The 23,332-nt window shown below is 64.5% G+C and overlaps 1 protein-coding gene, 2 long non-coding RNA genes and 1 pseudogene across 10 annotated transcripts in view; 2 read left to right on the forward strand and 2 right to left on the reverse strand.

Moving 5' to 3' along the window:
• Window positions 1-23,332, reverse strand: part of TP73 (tumor protein p73) — a 62,742-nt gene that overhangs the window by 39,257 nt on the left and 153 nt on the right. The window contains exons 1-3 of one of the 7 annotated variants that reach the window (XM_032360973.1): window positions 10,692-11,048; window positions 4,005-4,096; window positions 3,598-3,718 (exon numbers count right to left, since the gene is read on the reverse strand). In XM_032360973.1, coding sequence (XP_032216864.1) covers window positions 3,598-3,718; window positions 4,005-4,063 — 180 coding nt within the window. In that variant the 5' untranslated portion in view covers window positions 4,064-4,096; window positions 10,692-11,048. Of the gene's footprint in view, window positions 1-3,597; window positions 3,719-4,004; window positions 4,097-10,691; window positions 11,049-13,342; window positions 13,517-13,998; window positions 14,081-22,075; window positions 22,213-23,332 lie in introns of those variants that run through there. The other 6 variants (XM_032360970.1, XM_032360968.1, XM_032360971.1 and 3 more) reach the window with 6 other exon arrangements.
• On the reverse strand, window positions 13,425-14,455 carry LOC116600729 (annotated as a pseudogene).
• Window positions 14,477-15,331, forward strand: LOC116600731. The gene is made up of 3 exons (XR_004289782.1): window positions 14,477-14,568; window positions 14,778-15,048; window positions 15,224-15,331. It is a non-coding gene; the product is annotated as an uncharacterized LOC116600731 (long non-coding RNA).
• LOC116600730 lies at window positions 16,051-19,451 on the forward strand. Of its 2 annotated transcripts, none has more exons than XR_004289781.1 (3): window positions 16,051-16,091; window positions 16,417-16,495; window positions 18,632-19,451. It is a non-coding gene; the product is annotated as an uncharacterized LOC116600730 (long non-coding RNA). The 2 variants fall into 2 exon arrangements; XR_004289780.1 differs by having other exon boundaries at window positions 16,417-16,488; window positions 18,581-19,451.

Here is a 23,332-nt window from a genome sequence, read left to right on the forward strand (position 1 = left end):
TGGCAAAAAGGTGGTAGAGATGGGATGGGTCAGAGTGCCCCATGCCCACGAAGGCCTCCCTCTACGCCCCTCAGCTGTACGAGGAGCTGGGATCCTGGTGGCCAGGACCTCAGGGAGCTCACCCCCCCCCAGGAATCCATGCACTGGGCCCTCCAAGGCCTGCTCAGGGGCCAGCGGGCCTCCTGGGGGCCCGTCCTCTTTACTGCTCGACTCGGTGTGGCGGGGGTAGTCCGGGGCCAACGACCAGTCCTTCCCACAGGGCTGGGGGAGCCCGGGCTGGGCCCCACCCACGTGGACGCCTCCGCTTCACAAGCAGGGACTCAGAGGACAGATGGGCCCTTCAGGCGGCCATCACCCGCTCTGCCACCGGCCACGGAAGCGGTGGAGAGGCTCATCCCATGGCCCCGCAGTGGCCTCTCTCTGGCCGCAGTCTGACTGCGGGAAGCCCTCATCTCATGGGAAGGAATCTGCCCCATCGCCTGCAGGGCCGACGAGCGGAGGAGACCCAAGGTCCGGACAGCGGGACATGCCACCCCGGAGGGCCGACGTTGCATCTTGCTGCTGGACCAAGGGCATGCCTGGGGGCCAGGTCCCCCGCGACACAGGGCACGGCCGGCCCACAGTGTACGCACCAGCCTTCACACCTGGCCCGTGGGCTGAGTCGTGGCCGTGGGGCTGGCCGGTCCTAGGGATACCGGACTCCACCACCGCTTTCTTGTCCCTGCCTGGCCTGGCCTCAGGACCTGGCTTCTTGTTCAAGGTCACCAGCCTGGAGTGGGGCTGCTCCGTCTCCCCCGTCCTAACCCTAACCCTAACCCTAACCCTAACTGACCAAGCAGCTGGCTGGGGAGGGAGCTGTGTCCTCTGGCTCCTGGGCAGGACCAATAGCCCCGCACGCACCTGGCTCCCAGCCCCTGGGCACACGGAGGCCCTTGGGTGGGATAGTCCGGCAGCGGGTGGCCGAGTGGCCTCCACATGCGTGTCTGGGCTGTGCTGGGGCCTGGCGAGGGTGGGGGGTGGGCAGGCTGTCTGCTCGGTCACTGGGCCCAGACCAGTCACAGCGCCCACGATGGGCAAGCAGGGGTCCGCGGGAGGTCGACCAGGTGGCTCCAGGGAATCCCCAGCCCTGTGAAGGGAGCTTGGCCCGCAGTTCGGCCCTGCATGACTTTTACTAGAAGGCGGGTCCCCACCTGACCGACTCGGCCCTCTTGCTGTTTGCAGAGGTGGGAGGCCACACCCTCGCTCCGTCAAGGCCGCTGCGAGGCCAGCCCCCCATTCCTAGCCCAGACACGCTTGGCACCCCACATCTTCCCGGGCAGACATAGGGGAGCGCCTCCCACCCAGGGAGCACCCGGGGCTGCCCTCTCCGCCTACCAGAGCGCAGAAGCCCCTCTGGACACTGGCACCGCGGCGTGCCCAGGGCCCTCTGCCCTCAAGGGTGAGCAGGGTGGCTGGGGGGCGCGGCTCCCCACGCTCAGACCACACTCGGGTCCGCCCTCCCTAGAGCTCCTGCCCCTCCGCAGAGTGGACGGTGTGAGTGCCTGGCAGTCGTCTTCTGACCGGGAGACGGCCACTTAACAGACACCGTGTGGAATGACTGCGCGGCCGGCGGCCAGTTGGAGGGAGAGCCCGGCCCCCCAGCCACGAGGCCCCCTCGCAGAAAGCCCCGAGGGACCCGGACCGAGGACTATCTAGTGAGCCTGCTCTCCCCACCCACCCGCACTCTAAAGCCACACGTAGGCTTTAAGCTCACCGATAGGGAGTCCCCCAAGCCCCAGGTCCTCCTCCCTGGCCCCACATAAAGGCAGAACCCCCCTCTGCACTCTCTCCCCTCCTGCCACTGGCCGCGTGCCCCGGGGTCCGCCACGTGCCCTCCAGCCCTGAGAGTGACGAAGCCTCTTTCCAAGCCTCTGCCGTACGTCCCGCCGCCATCAGAAGCAGGAGGGTCGGTCCAGCCGCGGCGCTGGCTCCGTGAGGGGCCGTCTGAGCGGCTCGCGCCCCAGACCACCAGCCGGCAGTGACATCACAGACACACTGGGGAGGACGCTCATGTCCAGGAGGGGGACCGGGGGGAAAGGTCCAGACCCTTGGCCCCTGGGGAGCACCGGGATGGGGCTGCCCGGCTTGTCAAGCCCCACCCTCCCCCTGTGTCTGCCTCAGCTTCCACCCCTGCGACATGGGAATCGACAGGTGGGTGGCCGTGAGCTGCTCTCACCGAGATGGTCTGAGCGAGGCAGGAGGCCCGGGTGGGTGGCCGTGAGCTGCTCTCACCAAGATGGTCTGAGCGAGGCAGGAGGCCCGGGCCTGGCAGTCAGGTTTCTCAGACCCAGTATGAAGGGTTCTCGGGGGAAGCCGGGGACCCTGGAGCTCCCTGCCCACCACACCCCACACCCGGCAGCCACGGCCCAGGTGGCGTGGGAGCAGCCTAGTGTCCTCGACGGACACAGCTAAGGACACAGGGGACCCTCCTGCCCTCACCACTGCCTGCCCCCGGCCCATGCACATGCCTGGAGCCCCCACGGCCCTTGCTGGTTGCCAATGGCTCAGGGTCCCTCAGAGGGGATGAGGGGCTCCAACTGTCTGAGGGAGGGGCCTGGCCCTCCCGGCCTCCAGGGTTCCCAGCACTGCTCTGGCTCCTGGCCTGGTCCCCTGAGACGGACACGCTGGACGCAGCAAAGTCCCTGTGCCCCAGGGAGACGGGGCAGCCTGGGGTCTAGCGGGGGCTGCCCCGAGGAGGCAACTGCAGGGGGGTGCTGGGGACGGCAGGCGGCACGCGGCCTCCCTGGGCCCAGCGGTCCTCACACCTGCTTCTTAGGCTCCACCCCCGGCGACCTCCTCCTGACGCACAGGGCCTAGGACGGCGGTGCACCGGCTTGCACAGCCCTGCCTGCTCGCCAAGACGAACACCCGGGGCGGCAGGACCTGGGACGTGGCAACGGGTGTCAGGGCCTCAGTGATTCCTGCACGCCCCCACCCGATCCCTCCTCTTGAAGCAGCAGCTCAGTCTTGCTTTGGGTCCCCCTTCCCACTCCGCTCCACCCCATCCTGCCCCTGTCCCACAGGACCCAGGCTCATCAGAAGCACGAGGCTGGCTCAGATCTGGACCCCAAACCATGTTCAGACTGCTGAGAGGCAGGCCTCTTGGCCAACCAGCAAAGACGAGTCCTCCCTGCAAGGAGGGTGATGCCGGTGGGGCCTGGTGCCCTTCCACAGAGACCAGAGGCTGCCTAAGCACAAAGCCACTGTGGAGGAAGCAGGGCAAGAGACAGAGGCAGCGGTTGGATCACCTGGATCCAGTCACACCTGAATCCATTCCTGCACCTGGATCCAGCCACACCTGAATCCATTCCTACACCTGGATCCAACCACACCTGAATCTATTCCTACACCTGGATCCAACCACACCTGGATCCATTCCTACACCTGGATCCAGCCACACCTGAATCCATTCCTACCCTTGCACTAACGGTTTCAGGAGCTGGTACATTTCCTACTTTGCCACTGAAACGTCCTGATAAACCCCCAGTGCCTGTTTCCCGACTCTGTAGTCTCCAGGTCAGGACCGGGCTTACGGCCGCAGATAGCAGCCCCACTCACCAGGACAGGCGTGGTCATGCCCTGCAGGTGGTAGACGTCCATGCCAGCCTCTGGGCCGCCCACCACCTCGTTGTTTCCTTGGCTGGACTGGGGAAGGTCAAAGTAGGTGCTGTCTGGTTCCCTGGGAAGACAGGAGCAGAGCCATCAGACCCAGACCACCCAGGCCAGAGCTCGGGGCTGGCCCTCGGCTCCTGGGGGCCCTGCCCTTCGGCCCACTGTCCGTCTCCTCTGCCAGCCTCTCCAGAGCTAGGCCAGCCGGGAGGGGCGGCCCCACCGGAGCTCTGTCCCCTGGACCTCTCCTCGCCCAGTCTCTGTACCCTACATCCCCAGGAGAAAGCCTAGGCCAGTAGCCCCACCTCCCCCTCATCCAGCCCGAGTCGAGCCCAGTGGCTGGAGGCGGTACTCACAGGGAGCTCCAGAGATGCTCGAACGTGGCCCCCTCGTCTGTGGAGGTCGGCTGGGACATCTTTTCTGCACCCAGCCCGGAGGGCGGCTCGCTCTGTGAGGAGGGGAGAAGGACCCTGGTGATTTGGGGAGGCCGGGCCATGCCCTGCTTCAGCATCCCCGGGGGCTGGGCAGGGCGGACACCCCTGGACACCCCCCACTTCATCCTGCCCTTTCGCGGGCAGGACCCCACCTTGCAGAGGGACAGGCCTGGCTCCAGACCCAGGTCAGGGAGGGTGCCCTGGCAGCAAGGGCTTCTCAGAGCCGCCCCTTGTGGGGGGCTTAAAACAGCACCCCCTTGCAAGGCTGCCGCAGGGCCCTTTGGGAGCTCGAATCGGAAGTCCTTGCTGTGCCTGGAGCACAGTAAACAAGGGGACCGGTGTGGCCGCTGTCACTATGGACTGTGTCTCCAGGTTCGGTCTTCGGGCCTCGGGCCAGGCCTGGGGGCTCCTGATGCCCCAGGACATGAGGACAGCTCAGATCTTGGGTCACCCCCTTCTTGGGAAGGGCCCATACAGGGCAGGCCCAGGGGCTGGAGCTGAGCCCGGGGCGAGGCCGGCTGTGCCCCGTGGCTGTTGGAAGTCAGCCAGCCGACCCGCTCTTAGGGTTCTCCCCTGTGGCCAGACACAAAAGCAGTTCGGACCCCACGAGGGACTCCCAGGCCAAGGCCGTGACGCTGTCACGGGAGCAAGATCACTCTACTGTGGGCTCCCTGTCACAGATGTCCAGGGACTGGGGTGCCCAGATAGGCTAGCCTTTGTCCCAGGGTTTCCTCTCCTGAGAGCGTCCACACCCAGCTCCCACCCCGCAGTGGGCCTGCCATCTCAGGGCCGGGGCAGGCACAGCCGGGGCCCCCGTCCTCCCGTGGAGGGAAGGGGCAGGGAAACCAGAGCCCGCCCTGCCTACCACCCCTCCAAGGCCAATGTGGTGTCTCCCCTGAGCCAGCCTCCGGGTCCTTGGCAAAGGGCCGGGGGAATCAGCTTGGCCGCCGTCCGCCTGGCAGTGTCCCAGCGGGCAAGTCCAGGCCTGCCCCCAGCCGCTGGGGGAGGGAGGGCGCACCCACTGTGTGTCCCTGCGTCCCCAGGTGGGCGGCTGCTGGTGGGGGTCTGTGGCCCTCTCTCGGGGCCGCCACTGCCAGGCCACTGGTCTCGGGAGCAGTGCCGCGAGTCAGGAGTGCGGCCTCAGGGGCTGGGCTGGGCACTGGCGACAGGAGGCCCGAGGGCTGAGGCGGGCTGGGCAAGGATGGCCTGGGCCTGGCAGTTCAGAGAGCACTGGCCCCAAACCAACTGTCCTGCAGGCTCAGAGAGGTTTCGTGCCCGGCTGAGGTCACACAGCACAGCTGTATGCACCGGAGTGACCGAGGGTGTTTCCCCAGAATTCAGAATCAGTCGCCCCACCCCTGTCACTGTAGACACACCTTTAGCGCACGATCTTCCCACGAGGGTTTTTTTATACTTTATTTATGAGAGAGAGAAAGCGCATACGAGTGTAGGCAGAGTCCCAAGCGGACTCCGCGCGGAGCCTGACCTCACGACCCCGAGATCATGACCTGAGCTGAAATCTGGAGTCCAGCTCTCAACCGACTGAGCCCCCCAGGCGCCCTGACCCCCCACGGGCTTTAACAGGGCTGGGCGATGTGGGCTGGCGTGCCTCCTGTTCTGGGGCGGTCACTCCCGCCCTGGGCCAAGCTGTCCACAACACAGTGGAGCCCAGTGCTGGGTGTGGCGCTGGTCACCCGGTAATCCGGGTGGTGGCCGTTGTAGGCGGCGTAACGCCAGCTGCCTTGGTAGAAACCTGCCCCCCGCCGCTGCTATGGGGGGCCCTTCCTGGGCGAGCGGGGATTGTCCGTGGAGTGGCCTCTGGGGGTGGGGAGTGCGTGCCGACAGGAGGCCGTTTGGGCACCCCCTTCCTCAGTTTGCTGATGGACCATCCAAGCCCAGAGACGGAAAACACTTGGCTGACGTCACACAGCAGACGGTCAGCAAGACCTCGCCAATCTAACCCCGGCGGCCGGAAGACGCCAACAGCCCACACCAGCCCTGCACGAATGGACAGATGCGGTCCATCCGTACAGTGGGGCGTCCCTTGACCATGGGAGGGAACGAAGCGGGGCCCCTCGTGGCAGCTTGCATGAGCCTTGAGGACACGCTGCTGACCGAGGAACCAGGTGTCAGGGTCCACGCAGGACGCTCCCGCACACAAACCCGCAGGCCCTGGCGGCAGGTCCCCAGTACCGGGGCCGGGCGGAGGGGACAGGGACGGGGTTTCCCTCGGGAGTGGCGGCATGTTCTGGGGCCAAATGGAGGCGGACGTTGCACAGATTGTGACTACGAAACGTCACTGTGTGGTTCACCTTTCAAAGGGTTAGTTTTATGTTACGTGAATTTCACCTTGATTTAAGAAAAAAATGAATCAAAAAACCGAAGAGGCTGGGGTAGTGTATGGGGAGCCCCGGAGCCGCAGAGCACGGGCTGGACACTTAGCCCATCGGCCGCAGAGAAGGGAAAACTCCCCATGTCCCCAGGCCCAGCGTCCCGGAGCCGGCACGGGGAAAGGGGACACACTCCGCCTCGAGCCCCTGTGCCTCCCTCCCAAGGGAACAGCCAGGGAGATGGGACCCCAGAGTCCCCCCACCCCAACCGCCAGGGGACACAGCTGGTGTGTCTGCCCTCAGCCCGCACCCTGTTTCGCCCCGAGCTGCACCGGCTCAGGCCGCCTCTGACCCAGGGGGAGGGGGCAGGGCAGACGGAACCCATCCGGGCAGAGGGAGCCGGTCCGGCCACACTGGACGGCAGTAGGAAACTAAGTGACCCCCTAGTCCCTGGGGCCCCCCGGAGGGCCGGAGAGGCATTCCAAGGACTCTGCAGACTCTCTGCTCGGCAGACCCCAGGCCCGCGGCTCCCGCCCCTCACCACTGCCCAGGCCAGGCCCTCCCTGGGTCCAGCCCGGCCCCTGCAGTGCCCCACATCAATCCCCCCCTGCCTAACCCCTCGCCCCAGTGGGCTGTCCCTTGGGCGTAGACAGAAGGCCCCAGTGTCTCGCTGTGGCCAGCAGGCCCTGACTGCAGGGCCCACCCCCACGCCCTCGTCCCCCACAGGCCTCCGCACTACTGTCCTGGGCTGGGGGTACTGCCCAGCACCTGGGGCTCGGGTCGGAGGCCACTGTCTCCGAGAGGCCATCCCGGCACCCGGTCAAAACAGCTGCCACGACCCTGTCGTTACCTGCATCCTTCTGTCTGTCTGAAAGCAGGTCCAGCCTGAAGGACGCAGAGACACAGTGGCCCGCGTTTACCTGTTCGTGTCCCGCTGGGCCTCCGGCCCAGGGCGGGCTCCAGCAGTACGCAGCCAGGCGTGCCCCCGTGCAGGGCCGCTGTCACCATCACCCCACGTGTCCTGCTACACCCGCCATGCTCCCCACCGAACCCCACGTTAGGGAAGGTGTCCTGTCCTGCCCATGGGGCTTCCCCACTCAGCCACGGGCACGGGCCTGGAAGGGACTTCCCTGCTGGCCTGAGACCCCGGCAGTGGGCCCCCGGCTTCAAAGGGCTGATTTGATGCACATTCCCAGGGCGCTGGATAGGCGGTGGGCAGAGCACTGGGTTCTTGGTTTTGGCTCAGGGTGTGATCTGGGGGGGTCGTGGGTTCAAGCTGAGCGCGGAGCCGGCTTGGGATTCTCTCTCCCCTTCCCTCTGCCCCTGTGTGCGCCTCTCTCCCTCTCTCGCCTTCTCTCTCTCTCGGATAAATAAACGAATCTTAAAAGGAAAACATCCCAGGGCGCCCCGGGCTCCCACCGCAGGATCTCAGGAGTCTGCGACTTTAAGCGGCACCAGGGGGTTCACCGAGACTCTGGGACAGACGCTCAGGGAAAGGGCCTCAGCACCCCCACCCCCCACCCCCGCTCCATAGGGCCCTTCCCTGTCCACCTGCAGGGCGGCCGCAGCCTCCACTGGTGACTTCGCTCAGGATCTTCATTTTGGCAAAATGAGGGTCCAGAGACTTGCGCTGCCCTGTTCACAGGATGCCACAGGGCCCGAGACCGGAAGCTACCGCCTCCATGACTCCCAGTCTCTCTGGGAGGCCCCCCCCCCACCTGAGCCGGCGCACAGAGCCCAGGCCCCCGCGTCCACGAGTCAAGGGAGCTGCAGACCCCGTCCCATGGGCCCTGGGAGCTCCCGCTGGCCACAAAGACGAGCAACGCTGACGTCGGGGCGAGGACCGGGCCCTCACTGGGCACCGGCCCTGGATACCAGGGGCCCCTCCTCTGTCCTTGGGGCAGGGGCAGGGTCATCCCTGGACCCGCTGTGGCGTTTCATCTGAGGACGGCAGAGGTGAAACCCTGGACAGCCCCTTGTCAGAAACACCAATGGCCCCAGTGACCCGCATTTTAAATTTGGAAACATGGCTCCTGGGCCTAAGGACAGTTGGCAAATGCGGCCCACCACCTTAAAGATCACATGTTCGTGGGCGGGGGACAGGCCCCCTAGGAAACGTCTGTGAGGCCATCACCGAGGTCCAAGTGCGGGACACGGCCGGACCCCTGAGGGCCTTTAAGGAAGAGCAGGTTTCCCTGCAGGGAAAGGGCACTCAGCCTCGCAGGGAGCAGGGTCCCCGGGGGGTGAGGCCGTGGTGTGGGAAGTACAGGCGCCCACGAGGCCCAGGACCACCTGGCCAGGGGCAGCACCAGAAAGGGTGCCGCAGGTGTCCCCGCTCTCAGGGCGCTGGGCCCTGCTGGGGGCTCTACTGACGCTGCCGCACCTCAAGGAATTTCCAGCAAATTCCTGTTACTCGGGGGGTGTCGCGGGGCTGCCGGCGAGGCCCCAGGACCCCCAGAGCTCGGGTGGGCTGGGGGCACCGTGCGGCCCAGAGCCGGAGTGGAGGTGCAGACAACCCCCTCCTCTTCAACTTCTGCATGTGACACACGGGATTCCCGAGTCCCCAGCCCAGCGGTCTCCGCCAGAGCCCCTTGGCAACATCTGCCAACATTTTAATCGTCAGCCCTGGTGGGGGAGGGGTGCTTCTCGACACCCCCCAATCCCTGGGGTCCCCTCACAGAGAATGTTCTAGATCTGGGGTCAGAGTTGGAGGGGAGACCTGGGGCCACACCACTGCTTCTCGGTGCTGCTGGCCAAGCCCTGGACAGGGCCTCCAGGAGCTCACACCCTCGGTCACGCCCAATCCCCACGTGTCCCCTCCCTGTCCCCGTCCTGTCCCTGTGTCCCCTCCCTGCTGCCTACCCTGTCCTTACATGTCCCCTGTCCCCGTCCTGTCCCCACGTACCCTGTCCCTGCCTTCCATCCTGTCTCCTCTGCCCCTACCTTTCCCCACACGTCCCCCCAACCCCCCGTGTCCTCCTAGGCCAGGCCAGGCCCCAGTGTCCTCCAGGAAGCCACTGTCCGCCCCGATCACTAAGCAGGACACCGTCTTCTCTGCCTCCCATCGCCAAGCAGGCAGTGGAGCCCAGCTTCCTCTGCGTGGCCCCCAGGAGAGCCCCGCTTGTCGGGCCAGATGGTGCCCGTCCCCTCCACCTGCCCCGGGCCCCCACACCGTCCCTGATAAGCTGGGGCTCCTGTGACCTGCCGACACTCGACCAAGGGAAGCACCCTGTGTCGGGGGGATGGCAGTCCCCACCCCCCCGTCGGCGGCCACCCGCTCCCACTGCTTGTAGAGTCCAGACAGGGAGCGGACGCTTGGCCTGAGCGCAGGGAGGGCAACACGGGGCCATCGGGATTCCAGCGTCCGGGGAGGGAGGGAGCTCCCTCCGCCCACAGAGCCCCCGCTCTGACCCTGTCCCCAAACACTCCGTCTCGGCCGTTCCTCTGGCCCCGCGGGGATGACGCGGCTCCTTCCCACCATCTCCCCTTGGCGCTCAGCACACTCGGAGCATCGCAGGAGAGGACCCCGGGGCCTTCCTGGGCCCCTTCCAACCAGCCCCGTGGCCTCGAGGCGACTGCGGACGCTCTGGCGCCCAGAAGGGCCCTACCTGGGTGGCGGCTCCGGCCGCCGGCAGGCGAGGACCGAGGGGGCAGAGCTGCGGGAGGGCGCTTGTCCCCGGCCCAGCGGAGTCCCCGCCAGACGCTCCGGGCCCAGCTCCCGGCCCTCGGCGCCGACGGGCCTCTGCCGCCTCAATCACCCCCCAGAACAGAGGTGGCCCTCGCCTCGTGGGGTGCGGCCCGGACGGCCCGAAGTGCGTCCTCCTCAGGGACCCAGGCCAGCGGCCATCTTTGCCCGCCCCGCCGGCCTGTGGCCCAGGCCACGTGGCCACGGGAGTGCTGGGCAGCCCCGGCCACGCAGGGTTGGTGGGGGGGGGGGTCAGAACAGGGCTGGCCCGATCTGCGCCCGGGACCTCCTGCAGAAAGACGGGGCCCCACTGGGCCTGGTGAGGAGGACGCGCCCGGGGGCCTCCCGTTACCCTGCGCGGGCTCACGGTTGCCCCTCTGCCCAAGGGGGGGGCACGCAGTGACAGCCAAATTTAGCCTCTGCACCCTGGGCCAGGGTGCACTTGTGAAATAAGAAAACAGCTGGAGGCGCCTGATTAAGCTGCCCTCCCCGCCTCCCTCCCTCCCGGGCCAGGGCCCACGGGAAGGAGGCAGGGCAGGGGGCAGCCTCAGAGCCCCCTCCGGCCCTGTTCCTTCCCACCTGCCAGCCTCTTACCCCGGTCACGGCCAGTGGCTGCCACCTGCAGCCGGCAGGGTCGGGGTGGCCTTCGTCCGGCACCCGGGCCCGGTGCGGAGGACTAGGAGCCGCCAGCCGTCCGGGTGTGAGTCTGGGGGTTGGCTTAGCACTCGTGTGAGCCGCACGGCAACGTGCCCGCCCCTGAGCACGTGGGCTTCGAACGCCTGCGGCCGTGGGGCTCCAGGGTCTGGCCCTGGCCGGGAGAGGCAGTCGGCTGAGCAGTTTTGGGAACCCACAATTGAAAACCCCAACACCTGACAGGAAAGGGCTGTCACAGACCAGCTCCCGCAGAGGAAGTAAACCAAGAAACACCCAAGCATCGCCAGCCGCTACAGCACCCTGAGGTGGGTGGGGAGACCAGCAAATCTGCTGCTCCTTTTACTGTCGAGGTAGAAACATGCACAGAGAGGGGAGCTCACCTGCTCAAGGATAGCCAGCAAGTTGGGGCCCAGAGTCAAACCCAGCCGTCTGGCTCGGGGAACCCTGCTCTTGACCCCGCCCTCTACCCGGCCTGACCCTCCCCAGCCTGCACACCGTGCATCCTGCCTGGGAAACCCCTTGCCCACCCCTTTCTTCACGCAACACCTCAAGGCCCCACCCGCCACGAGACACCCCCCCACCCCGCTGCCCTCTGCAGATCTAGAGGCGCCCCTCCTCCAGTCCCTTCCCCAACCACGTGCAGGTCACGCCTGGCCACACAGCTCCGGTCCCATGGTCTCCAGCTCGGCAGCTCGGCCCTGTCACACACCCCCAGCTCCCTCTCCCCCTCCGTACACGTCCACACAGCCCACCTCTGCTGCTCTGTAGAGTGCGACAGGGGTACTGCCTGGACAGGTGTACTGCCTATTCCGAGCCACGTGTGCGGGGAAGAAGGGACACACTGAGCAGGGTGCTGACCCCGACACATCCCGGGAGCCTGAGAATCAGCAGCAATCCGCAGCGGACCGACGGTTCCTTACAACCAGGGGTCAGTGGAGGAAGAAGCCAAGCCCTGGTCAGGGGTCGCGATGGAGAGAGGCTGGGCCTGGTCGCTGCCCTGTCCCTGGCTCGTTAGACACACCACCCCGTGCCCCGCCCTGGTGTCCAGGAGCAAGGCACCTGCAGAACGAGACACGCCGGCGTCCGGTCACAACAGCCTCCTTCACAACGCCTGCCCCCAGCCGCTCCCGACGCTAGAGGTCCCTGCCCCCGCCGCTCGTGGCCGCTCTTCCCAGGCCCGTGGCACACGGAGGTGGCAGCCGGTCCCTGTCTGTGCAGGGCCGGGAGCTGCCCTCTCTGGAGGGGCCTCCACCTTAGGGACCGGCTGGGACGGGGTCGCCACGGGGCCTGGCGCCAATGAGCAGACACTGTCCTCTTGCCCACTGGGCTGCAGGCACTGCTGGGCACCGCTGTCCTTCTGATCTGTCTCCTCCCGCCCCTCCGCAGCCCTGTTTCGGGGTCGCCCTTCCAAGGGCTCCTAAGCCCCTCCCCCCGCGCGGCTGACAAGACTTCATCCTAGTTGCCATGATGTCGGCCCATCCATCCCCCCTCCCTCCAGAAATGTCCACAGAGCTGCCACTGCCCACGTCCTGTCCCTGTCCCCAGCCTTGGGGGCGTCTTTCTGATAATGGTGCCCAGAATCTACTGCACGCTCCTTCGGTCCCAGCCCCGGCCCGGAGACCTCTCACTCCTCCTCGTGACGCAGCAGGAAGGGAGACGCTCTGCACCCCTGCTCTCTCCAGACGGTCTTACAGCAGCACAGAGAGGGTGGGTCTCCCGCCCTGGGCCACACGGCTTGGAAGGTCAAGGCTAGGTTGGGGTCTGCTCTGGCCCCCACCAGGCAGCCCCGCCATCCAGGAGCCCCCGCTACTGGGGGACAGACAAAGCTGCTTCCACCGCCCAGTGTGAAGGGCAGTCTGAACGGGTGCAGACCACGGCCAGGGTCAGCGCGAGGGCACACGAAGGTCCACATCAGTGTGGCCTTCGGAGGTCTCCCAGGCTGACGTTGGGCCTGGGGTCCAGGGGAGGGTGGGCACCCACAGAGTAGGGGGAGGCGGGACTGGACGGCGGGCTAGAGAAGGGACAGGCCCTCTGGAGAGCACCCAAAGAGCTCTGAACCCATGGACTTCGGGGAGCCGGGTTCAGGGTTCAGCTCATGTGGGGTGCAGTGGGACGTCCAAGGGGAAGGTCACCCAGGCAGACACATGGGCCCGGCAGCCAGAGGCCGGTGGTCGTTGAGGCAGGCCTCGGTGGGGTGCAGGTAAGGCGGGGGGAGGCAGAACAAGTGGACGGTCTGAGGGTGGGGCAGGCAGCGAGGGCGCGGGTCCTGCCCGGGACCACCCCTTCCAAGCCCGTTCCTGCCGCCGAACGCCGCCCTCTTCAGCAACCTCCTCCCAGCTCCAGACCCGGTGCCTCCGGCCGCTAGCAGCTTCGCGCACACGTGGGGGTCTCTCTCTTCCCACCTGTGGGGCGGCCATGGTCACAGCCCCCACGTACGACTGAGCTACACACGGGCAGCTGGCAGGAGCCCTGGGCTGGCTGGGGCCGTCCATAGCTGTGACAGAGTCATCACTGGGTCAGCCTGCATCCCGCACATGCGAGCGCTCCCACACGGGAGGGGACAGGACCGCGGAGCACCCCGCACCCCTCACCTGGGTGCGCTCCCTCCGCCTTCCTCACGTGGAGCCCAGGGTAATCACCGTCCCCTGCAGGGGAGCCGGGCCCCCAGGATCCCTACCTCGGGAGCCGAGCCGCGAGGGCAGGACAGCGGCGGCAGGGGACAGACACAGGGCACGGGCCCTGCCGTCCCGGTCTCCGCGGAGGCCGCCGGGCGAAGATGAGGGGTGGGTCAGCACAGGCTCTTGGGCTCCGTGCAGGTGACGGATCCTGGACGAAGGCCCCCCCCCACCCCGAGAAGCTAGGGAGTGGCGTCTTCCTCGGCAGGAAGTGGGCAGTTCCCAGCAGGCCCGTGGGTGGAGGCTCCAGGATAACTTCTGCCCCCACCCAGCCCGGACCCTGCCCGGGCCCCCCGGGAACAGGTGGGGTATAACGGAGCGCCCCACCATGCCTGGTCCTCCTCACCCAAGCACCATCAGAGGAGCCCGGGCATGGCCTCCCTGCGCTGGCCTGTCTGCTACCTGTGCCCCCCTACTCTCGGGTGCTGGAGTGGGGGGCACAGTGGGGAGGGGCTCTGATCTCTGGGGGGGCCCGAGGGGTGTCTGCTGTGCTGTGCTGTGCGGCAGGGAGGTGGTGTCGGGACCCCAAGCTCAGGCCTGAGAGAGGCGGGCCAGGCTGAGCCCAAGCCTACCTTGGCGGGAGCCCGGGCCCCAAGGGTCGAGGTTGGCGTGGAGGGGAGGCAGCTGGGAGGCCCACGACCTGTGGCTGGGCAGGCAGGCAGTGGCAGCAGCGTCCTGGTCGCCTAGGCAATGACATTGGAACCAAGGAAGCAGGGAGGCCAGCCTGGAGCCAGGGCAGCCGGGGCGGAGCGTGGCCGGGAGCCCTGAGGCCGGCAGGCGATACCATGCCCTCCGCACAGTGACCCGGTGACAGGCCCAAACCACCACCAAGCAGACCGGGAGCCGGGGAGGGGGCGGGGCGGGAGCCGGGGCGTCCTCCCGCGCGTGCACGCCTCTGCCCCACTGCTCCCTGTAGAAACCCCCGGACGCATGCATAGGCCGCGACTGTCCCCAGCCTCAACCCAGACTGTCCTCCGGCTGGAGAAGCTTCCACGGGTCGCCCCATTCACCCGCGATCTGTCCGCCGAGGATCCGAACAAGTGCGGAGCCGATTTCTTCAGTGTTGGGTCCGGCCAGGCAAGTGCTGACCTTCAGCTGTGTTTCTGCTGCCCACGGGGCACACGCATGGACAGATAATTCAGGTAATTCAGCGTGACAGGAGGCCTTGCCACCACATTCCAAACTTCCCAAGCACGGGAAGAGCCCCGTGGCCTCTGCCCCCACGGCCCTCTACGCCTCTGACCCCGGCCCTCAAGCTCCAGCTCACCGGGACCTTTGCCATGGCGTGGGCCCCGCGGGGGCTCACCGTCACCTCTAGGTCCCTTTGTCACATGAAATAACGTGACTCTAGGCTCTGAGCCGCAGCTTTAGGGAGCCCCCAGGGACACACCCTGTCAGCGAAGGACACACCCCAGGGACACACCCTGTCGCTGGGAGTCAGCGAAAGCCACTGGGGCCCCCCAAGCCAACGCCGAGCTTCACGCTGGCCTGGAGACGGGGACGCCGACCACAGCTGGCGTCGGGTGGCTGCTCGTCCCCGCACAGGAAGCGCTCCCGGTCCTGCTCCTTGAGACACAGCACGCGCCCCTCTGAGACCAGAGGTCGCCTGGCTTCAGCCACGGGTGAGGGGAGGTGGGGGGACGCCAGTGGGGTCTGGCTGCACTCACTCCTGTCAGGGTCCCTCCTCAGACCCCCGCCCCAAGCCCCACCCAGGGATGGGCTCCCAAAAGCGAGTCAGGAAGCCACCCCGCCAGCAGACCACGGATCCACCACATGCTTCCCCTGCGTGCGACACAGGTCAGAAACGGGCTACGGTGCAGGCCCGAGAGAAAACCCCCTCCCTCGGGCCCATCAGCAGAGCAAGGCTCGAGGTCAGGCGGCTTCAACAACACCAGCGGTGAGTGAGGCGAGCCCTGGGAATGAAGCCCCACGGGGAGGACCTCCCGAGCCGCCCAGGGCACACACACATTTCCTGCAGCCTGTGTTTCCTCTTTTCTACTCTTTCTTTCTGTTTTCTGGCAAGCCCCACGCCCAGTGTGGGGTGGATCTCATGACCCCGAGATCAGAGGCTCCGTCACTGCGGAGCCCAGCGGCCTGGGCTGTGCCTGTCTCTGTTCTCACCACCCAGGACAGTCCTTGGGCCTGTGTCCCCCAAGCACCAAGTGGGCCAAAGCTTTGCCACGTTTGGCAAGCCTGCTGGCACGGTTCCAAACGCCAAGGGACCCGGTGGTGCAGGAGTGACCAGAGAGGACAGGCCCTCTTGCCTCCCAGCCCCCACCCCACTGTCCAGACCAGACTGATCCCCACCCCTAAGAACAAAGAAAGCTGCTCGGGACCCTAGGGGGTGGTGGGGGCGGGGTGGTGGGGGTTAAGGTCTGGCGAGCCCTGGGCGCGCTTGCACGAGGGAAGGGCAGGTGCCCCATAAGCAGCGATCTTGTGTGAACGCACAAATAGAGTCTTAAGTGAAATATGGCCTATTTCTGCATCCTTTTTTTTTTTAATTTATTTATCTGACAGACAGAGATCACAAGTAGGCAGAGAAGCAGGCAGAGAAAGGGGGGAAGCAGGCTCCCCACTGAGCAGAGAGCCCTACTCGGGGTGAGCCGAAGGCAGAGGCTTTAACCCACGGAGCCACCCAGGTGCCCCCTATTTCTGCATTCTTTTGGTGAATTTTGAAATCCAGAGAGCTCGGAAAACTAGATTTTCCTTAGTTCTGGGACAGACTCCTAAGCTCTCCGTGACCCTTGCTGCCCATTTAGGGTCAACATCCCCTTATGCGGGGGCACTTGGGTAGCTCAGTAGGTTAAGCCTCTGCCTTCAGCTCAGGTCATGGTCTCCGGGTCCTGGGATCGAGTCCCGCATCGGGCTCTCTGCTCGGTGGGGAACCTGCTTCCTCCTCTCTCTCTGCCTGCCTCTCTGCCTGCTTGTGATCTCTCTCTCTGTGTCCAATAAAAAAGTAATCTTAAGAAAAAAATCCCCTTGTGTTGTAGGAACTGGGGAGAGCTTGTCTGTGTGGTATTTCCCACAGACCCATCGGTGGTGTCCTAAAATACAGGATTCAGGTACTGTGTTACTTTTCTAAAATACATTTTTTTGAAGTCTGAATTCTGACTCTTTTAAAGGGGACGTGGGATAAGGCATGGTGAGCCTCTGTTTAGTTTTGGGAACCCTATGGCATCCCTAGATCAGGCCAGGAGACACCCAGGAGGCGGGCGTGGTGCTCTGGGACCAGGCGTGCTCACCTCAGCTCCCAGGAGCCTCTCCTTGAGTCTACTTCTGGATGATTCCTAAGCTAGCCACCCTCACCACGACTTTTGTCACCTTTTACCATCGTGAAGTTTGGTCGAGGAAATGCAAAACATTGGGCAAGTTGGAAAGGGCACAGCAGGAGTCCACACCGCAGCCTCTGGGCCCTGGGCCACTGGCCGGCAGCTCCCGCGGAGAAGGGGCCGGAGGGGTTTTCTCTGCGGTAAGGAAGGAAGGCGACCCCTCCAGGCTCTGCTGCCCAGAAGGACCCTGGGCCCAGACAGCCCCAAGTTCTGAAAGTGCAGCCTGCCGGGGTCCCCAGCCATTCACGGGGCGGCCCCCCACGCTGCATCCTTCTCGCGGACCGCGCTCCCCCAATTACTGACCCACACAGTTTCCTCTCAAGAGGAGACTTTCCGATCTCAGGCTTCCCAACCCCAAAACAACCAGAGGGAGACTGGACAGTGTGCGTGGACTTACACTGACCTCAATCTCACCATCGTCTTTTCTGCTATTTTTATCAGAATCCATCACTTCCACATTAATCCAATTAGCGTCGTGTTTACCGGTGCCTCATTCGTACATTTGCACCTCTGTCGGGGAAGCTCAGGGACACGCTCCCCGCTCTGCACCTCCTCCCTCATTACTGCCAAGTAATTAGTCGAGGAGCATCCCTGATCAAAAATTAAGAAGCCCGGAGCAAGTCGGGGCCTGCCTTCCTCCGGCAGAAGAGAAAACGAAGGGGAGGGCTAATGAGGGGCTCTCGTGCGTGGTCGGGGCGGGGAAGCAGCGCGGGGAAGGGGAGCTTGCCCTTCAGAGTGTCTCTGATCCTGGTGGTCAGAGCGAGGAGCTCCCTCCCATCTAACCCCAAAGAGGAGCTGCACGTCCTCGGAGCGCACACTGCTGGGCCTCCTGGGGAAGCGCTGGCGGCGGCACGTCTCTTCATTTAACCGGCTGCTCCCCTTTTCTAGACGGGGAATGCACTTTTCTCTCTGGTGGCCCCAATGCCAGCCAGTGAAGGCTGTGCCCTCCTCTGCAGAGGGGACACCCGTGTCCCCGGCCAGCCCACACTCTGCAAGCCGCTCCACCCCCGTCTCCCCACACAGGAGGGCAGGACCACGTCGGGGTCCCGCGGCCACCCTCCCTCCTTGTCCCCACACAGCCTGCCTGGAGCGTGCACCGCCCAGGTGAGCCCTGAGCCTGCAAAGGAGAATCCCCTGGGTCTTGCTCACGTCGTCGTGCAGAACAATGGAGAAAACATAGCCCAGGAAAGTCACCTCTAAAATCCCAGGCAATGGGGCAGGCATTCTCCCTGCACACTTCAAAGGACCCAATGCAACCCCCTCCAAGGGGAAGCTACCAGCCCAATTAGCCAAAGGCTTCCCCAGCTGCCAGCTCCCTCCCTCCCCCCAGGGCCCGGCACCTTGGAGCAGCAGGTGAGCAATTAGTACCCCTTGCCCCCGCCCCACAGGCACCCAGGGCCACTGGGAGTGGTTCTGCCAGCTGGCACTGGGTGGGGACAGCCGGGACAGGAACTTGCCACATGCAGCCACTCCGAGTTGCCTGTCAGCCCCCTACACAGGGTACCCAGCCCAGCCTTGCACGCTTGGGCCCCTGCACTCTGGCTAGGGACCTTGGCAGGCCGGGCAATGCCCAGGTGTTCTATGCCTGCCTGGTGGAGGAGGCAGGAGTTCCTGGGTGCTTTGTGTGTGCCCTCAGGGTTCCGGTGTATTCCTGCGGCAACTCATGGGAGGGAAAGGCTAGAGCCTCCCTAGTGAGATAGGGCACAGTGTGGGGAGGCAGACGGGTGGGACCCGAGCTCCCATACAGACTCCCAAGGCTGAGCGAGGCCAAGCTGGGATCTGGGCTGGGAGCTCAGGGTCCTGACTGGTGCTGGCTCCGCCCCAGGCATGCCGGCCTGCAGTCACACCCCGGTGATGTGGGACGTCTGGTCCCTAGGCGGAGAGCGTTTCTGTGGTTTAAACCACCCACCCTGTGGCCAGTGAGTTATGGCGCCCCAGGAAACTTAACACAGCTATCAAAGGACTTACAAGCAAGTTTGCGATCTACTTCCGCCTACGATTCCTTACAGGTAAATCGACAAGGTCCCCAACAGGTCTAATAACTCAGTTTCAACTTGGAGACAAGCACAAACGAAATATTGAGATTTCTGCTGCAATGGTCATGCACAATGAAAATATTGGTGATTCCTCTTGGAGAAGAAGTCACACGTACCCCTGAGGCGGGGCTTGCAGCCTGCATCCACATGCAAAGGGGACACCGACATTTACTCACGGCAAACACCGCAGGAGGCACCATTTTCCCCATTCAAGTTTACAACACCCCGAACTTCCACATTCTGCTTTAGATAGTTCCCAGGACCAGGGCTGGGCTGTGTCTCCTGTTCAGGAGGCTCTGGTCCCACGGGGTTGGGGGGGGGCGCTGCTCAGGCGCTCTGCAGCTCTAACCTTGGGCAAGTGCACAGGCTGTCTCCCCTCCCTCCCCTCAGCATCTACTTTGTGGGCTGTTGGGAACGTTACTGGGAACAAGTATACGGAGGGTTCAGCTAAGTACCGGGCTGAGCCACCACGGAGGGAGGGGACGGTACCAGAGGGGCTTAGCCAACACTTGTTAGGCTGGATTTTTTTTTCTCTCTCTGGTCTCTGACTTAGGGCAGCACGTCCCAGGGAGGAGAGGGGGGAAGATTGCTTTTGATGAGCAAATGTCTGCTCTGCCAGAGAGTGCACAGAGACGGGGGGGGGGGGGGGGGGGGGGGCAGACCAAACGTTTATAACCGCTGTGCTCATCTCTCAGACCTATGACTTGTCTTTAACTTGAACCCCAATGAGCAGGGGAAGCATCTCTAAACCAGAACCCATGTTCCGCTACAGAACACACGACGAAAAGATTTTCTAGGAGTCTCCCATAACTTACTTAAGAAGGCAAACTTTTTCAAAGGCGACATTGCTGTGTGTTTTGATAACACACAGGTAGATGCTGCTAATTACAGGTGTGTGTTCTGTGTTTGTTAAAGAAGTCTGGGCAGGACCGGATGCCCTCAGCAATGGGAAAATGATCCACAGTGTACTGGGTGAGGGTTGGGGGGATGGGTCGGCAAGAAAGCTTTTCCCACTAGGAGGGAAGACCCCCCCCCCCAGGAGAGCAAGGCAGTGCTGCTGCATTACTTAGCCGCCCCTCTGTCTCTTCCCCTTTTTTGTTGTATGAAGTTAAGTCACCAGAAAATGACAGATTTTAAAATATTGTCCCAGCCTTCCCACAGAAATGCCCGAACTAGGAAATAAAGGTGTGCCCTCCCTTTTCACAGGGGCTGGATAGAATAAACACACTTGGAAAATGCTTCTACTTCTTTGCAAACCCAAAGTTCACTATGTGTGCAATGGTTTTTTTCTCCGTTATTTTGTTTTGGCCACGACTTTCATATAAGTATCTAGAGGACAGACTCCCCTTGAAACTGTCTCCCATGCGGATGACCACGCGGCTTCTACTCCCCCACCAATAAAATGAGCTCCCTTTCAGGTGTCAGAACCTCGAGGTGAACGTTCGCCTCTCTCCGTAAGCCCTCAGCCTCTCCGCCTCCGCCTCCATTTTAGCTGCCTCCCTTACATGTGTTCAAGGCTGTAAATCCACTCCTGGATGTGGGTGGGGCATAGTCTAGAAATAGATCCCGATCGGAGGCATCTTCCCTACCATGCCGGACTGGGGCCATCAGCGTCCGCCCAAGCCCTGGGCAGATTGCTGCCCCCAAGTCAGCCACTCCCTCTGCGGGGAGGAGGAGACCTGTGGCCGCCCCGCAGCTTCCCAACTCAGGAGCAGCACCGAGGACCACAGCCGTCCCTCTGGGCCCAGTTAGTGGATGCCAGGCCTGGCCTTGTCCGTGGAGAAGAGGGGATCTGGACCTGAGGATCCTGACTCCCACATCTACCTGCTTAACGTCTGTACCAGACCGGCTCTCCCATGGGCTACCCTTCCGGATTTGGAGACACTGCCCTGTTCCCTATAGCCTTCACCGGAAGGTCAGCGAGTGGAGTGGTGCCTAAGCGCTCTGGGGCCAGGGCCCAGGTAGCAGTGGCCAAACCAGCTCACCTGCAGCCCTGACCACCGGATGACCGAGCAGGCGCAGCCCTTCAATCTCTTTTAAAACCGCACGCATGTGCCCGGCTAGCTCAGTCGGTAGAGCATGAGACTCTTAAAACCGCACGCACAATCCGCAAATGTGTGCGTTGCAAAATTTCAGACATCCTGTCTTTTTGTCCTCAATGCAATGTCCTTTTAGCTTCTATGAGTAGATCAGACGCCAGGCGGCCGGACAGAATAGTCAGCTCCGCGGGACAACGCGATATAGCTCGCTTCACTCATTTTCTTCCGAAGCTAAGTATTACGGCTAAACAGATGAACAGCAACAATGACAGCAACAAAGCCAGTTGTGCGAACGTTCCCAAATGTCCAGCTCTTTAATAAACAGACACAGTCCATTTGGACCGACTGACCTCTGGTCAGAAGTTCGCCATGCCTGGCCTCCTGGCCCCTTGCTGGTTGACAGTGGTCTACCTGTCACCCATCTATTTATGTCACATGTGAATGCTTTCTGCATGTCCACTTAGGGACCAGGCGACAATACAAGCTGAGTAGGAAGGTAATAATAGCTTCCTCCCTCCAAAGGCTGAGGCCAGGAGAAGGAGAGGAGGCAGGATGGAGGTGCTGTTTCCCCGGGGTGGGGGAGGCTGACTCTGCCCCTCCTCTCTCCACCTGGACACACTCAGAAGACAGGCTGGGCACGGGGGCGGGGGGGGCAGCTCTGAACCACCTGGAGGTGGCCCTCTGGAACCGGAGCCCTTAGTCACTGACTCCACAGAGCTGGCTTGGTGGTCGTGCCCAGTTCTGCTGATCCAGGGGAACCTGAGTCTCGCTCAGCCTTGGAGAGTGGGGGAGTAACACCGCAGGATTTGCGCAGCCCTCCTGGGTGCACACGGAGTGGGCAGAGGCGGGGAGGACCTCCTCTGCGACCTGCACCGCCACCAACTTCCACCCGCTCCTGCACTCCCCCCGAGCCTCTTCCCCATCGCCTTCCCTCGGAAGCTGGGGTGGACAGGGGTCAGCTGGAGAAGGCCTTGGGGAATCCCAGCCCCAGCGCGGCTGTTCCTGGCCCCAAAGGCACTCGGACAGGACCCCGCATCTCTTGACCGGGCTGAACTCTGCCAGCTCCCTGCCGCCGGCGCAACCTCCAGGAGCCGGCTGGACTCGGGAGAGACACCCCACGGTACCCACTCTCCCTGCGCCTGCACGCTGCCTCCCTCCTAGCAATTCCTAGCTTCGGAGCCCAGTGCCCCCCCCCCCCGACCCCGCCCTGCTCTCGGCCTTGGCAGGCCGCGCCGCGCTTCCTACCTGGTGCGGTCGGAGCCGGGGGCATCGACGCCGGAGCCGGCGGGCGCTGGCCCCGTAGTGGGTGCAGGGCGAGCGCGGGCTGCCCAGGCGGGTTAAATGGGCGCGGGGAGGGGAGGCGCCGCGGGCAGGGGCGGCCGCGGGCGTTAGCGCCTTGGGCCGCCGGCCGGGCGGGAAGGCAGCGCGGGCCGCTCAGCGCGGCGGGAGGAGCGCGGGCGGCGGGGCCGGGCGGAGGCCGAGGTGGCCGCCGGCGCCCCGCCCCCCCAGCTGGCCGAGCGCGAGTCGGGGTCTCGGGCGCGCTCTGCCCCGCCTCCTTCCCGCCGCCTTTTGGCGCGCGTGGACCCGGCGCAGCCTGCTGGGCCGCCTAACCCGGGGGGGACGCGGGCCGGGCGCGGGGGCTCTCCCGCCGACGAGCGGGGACCGCGACCCTCCGCCGGCTTGGGGGCGCGGTAAGGGCGCGCGGGAGCGAGGGCGGAGAGAAGCAGACTCTGCGTCCTAAAGCCTTGTTTTGGCCTAGACGCCGCATTTTCCCGGCACCCGGGGCTGCCCTCCCTCCCCCAACCGGCGCTGGGTCCCTCCGTGCGCCGGGCGCTCAGACTCCAAGGAACAGGAGAAGGGCCTTCTTGGTCCGCCGAGGGTCTGCCCTAGCTGCGGGGAACAGGGGTGAGGGTCACGACCACAGGGCCGGGGGTGGAGGGGTGGTTTGGGTGGGGCCGTTTGCCCCCGGGTGGCTCCAGGGGGACTCGGAGGAGGGCGCGACGTCTACACTGTCACCGACCCAAGATCGCGGCCCCGCCCGGCATTGCAGAACGTCGGGGACCCTCTGGAAGAGACCCTGGCCCCAGCCCACGGCTTTCCTGGGCGGAGGTTGTGACGCAAACACTCCCAGGTCGCGGCCCGCACCCTGCTCCCTCCCCTGGCCACGGCCTGCTGGCCCTGGGCGCCGCTTTCTGTTCTGCGTTCTCGCAGGTACGCGGGGGTGTCCACGGCGACACGTGGATTGTGCACTTGGAATTGCTCTCTACGCGCAGAGACCCGCCTCAGGGCAAGTCTTCCCTCGGACCCGTGACATTTACGGCTCCAGGGGCTGGAACCCACGCAGGGCGGGGCTTCGGCCGCAGAACCCACGCGCGTGTCACTTTCGGAGAGGCTCTCGGCGGCAGGCCCCTGCTGTGCGCTGCGTTCTGGGGCTCACGCGACCTGTTATTTGCCTCCGAACCGCCGTCCCCGGGCTTGCGTGACCCTCACGGCAGTGTCGTC

The sequence above is a fragment of the Mustela erminea genome, chromosome 10 (genome assembly GCF_009829155.1).
Source record: "Mustela erminea isolate mMusErm1 chromosome 10, mMusErm1.Pri, whole genome shotgun sequence".
NCBI classification, from domain to species: domain Eukaryota; kingdom Metazoa; phylum Chordata; class Mammalia; order Carnivora; family Mustelidae; genus Mustela; species Mustela erminea.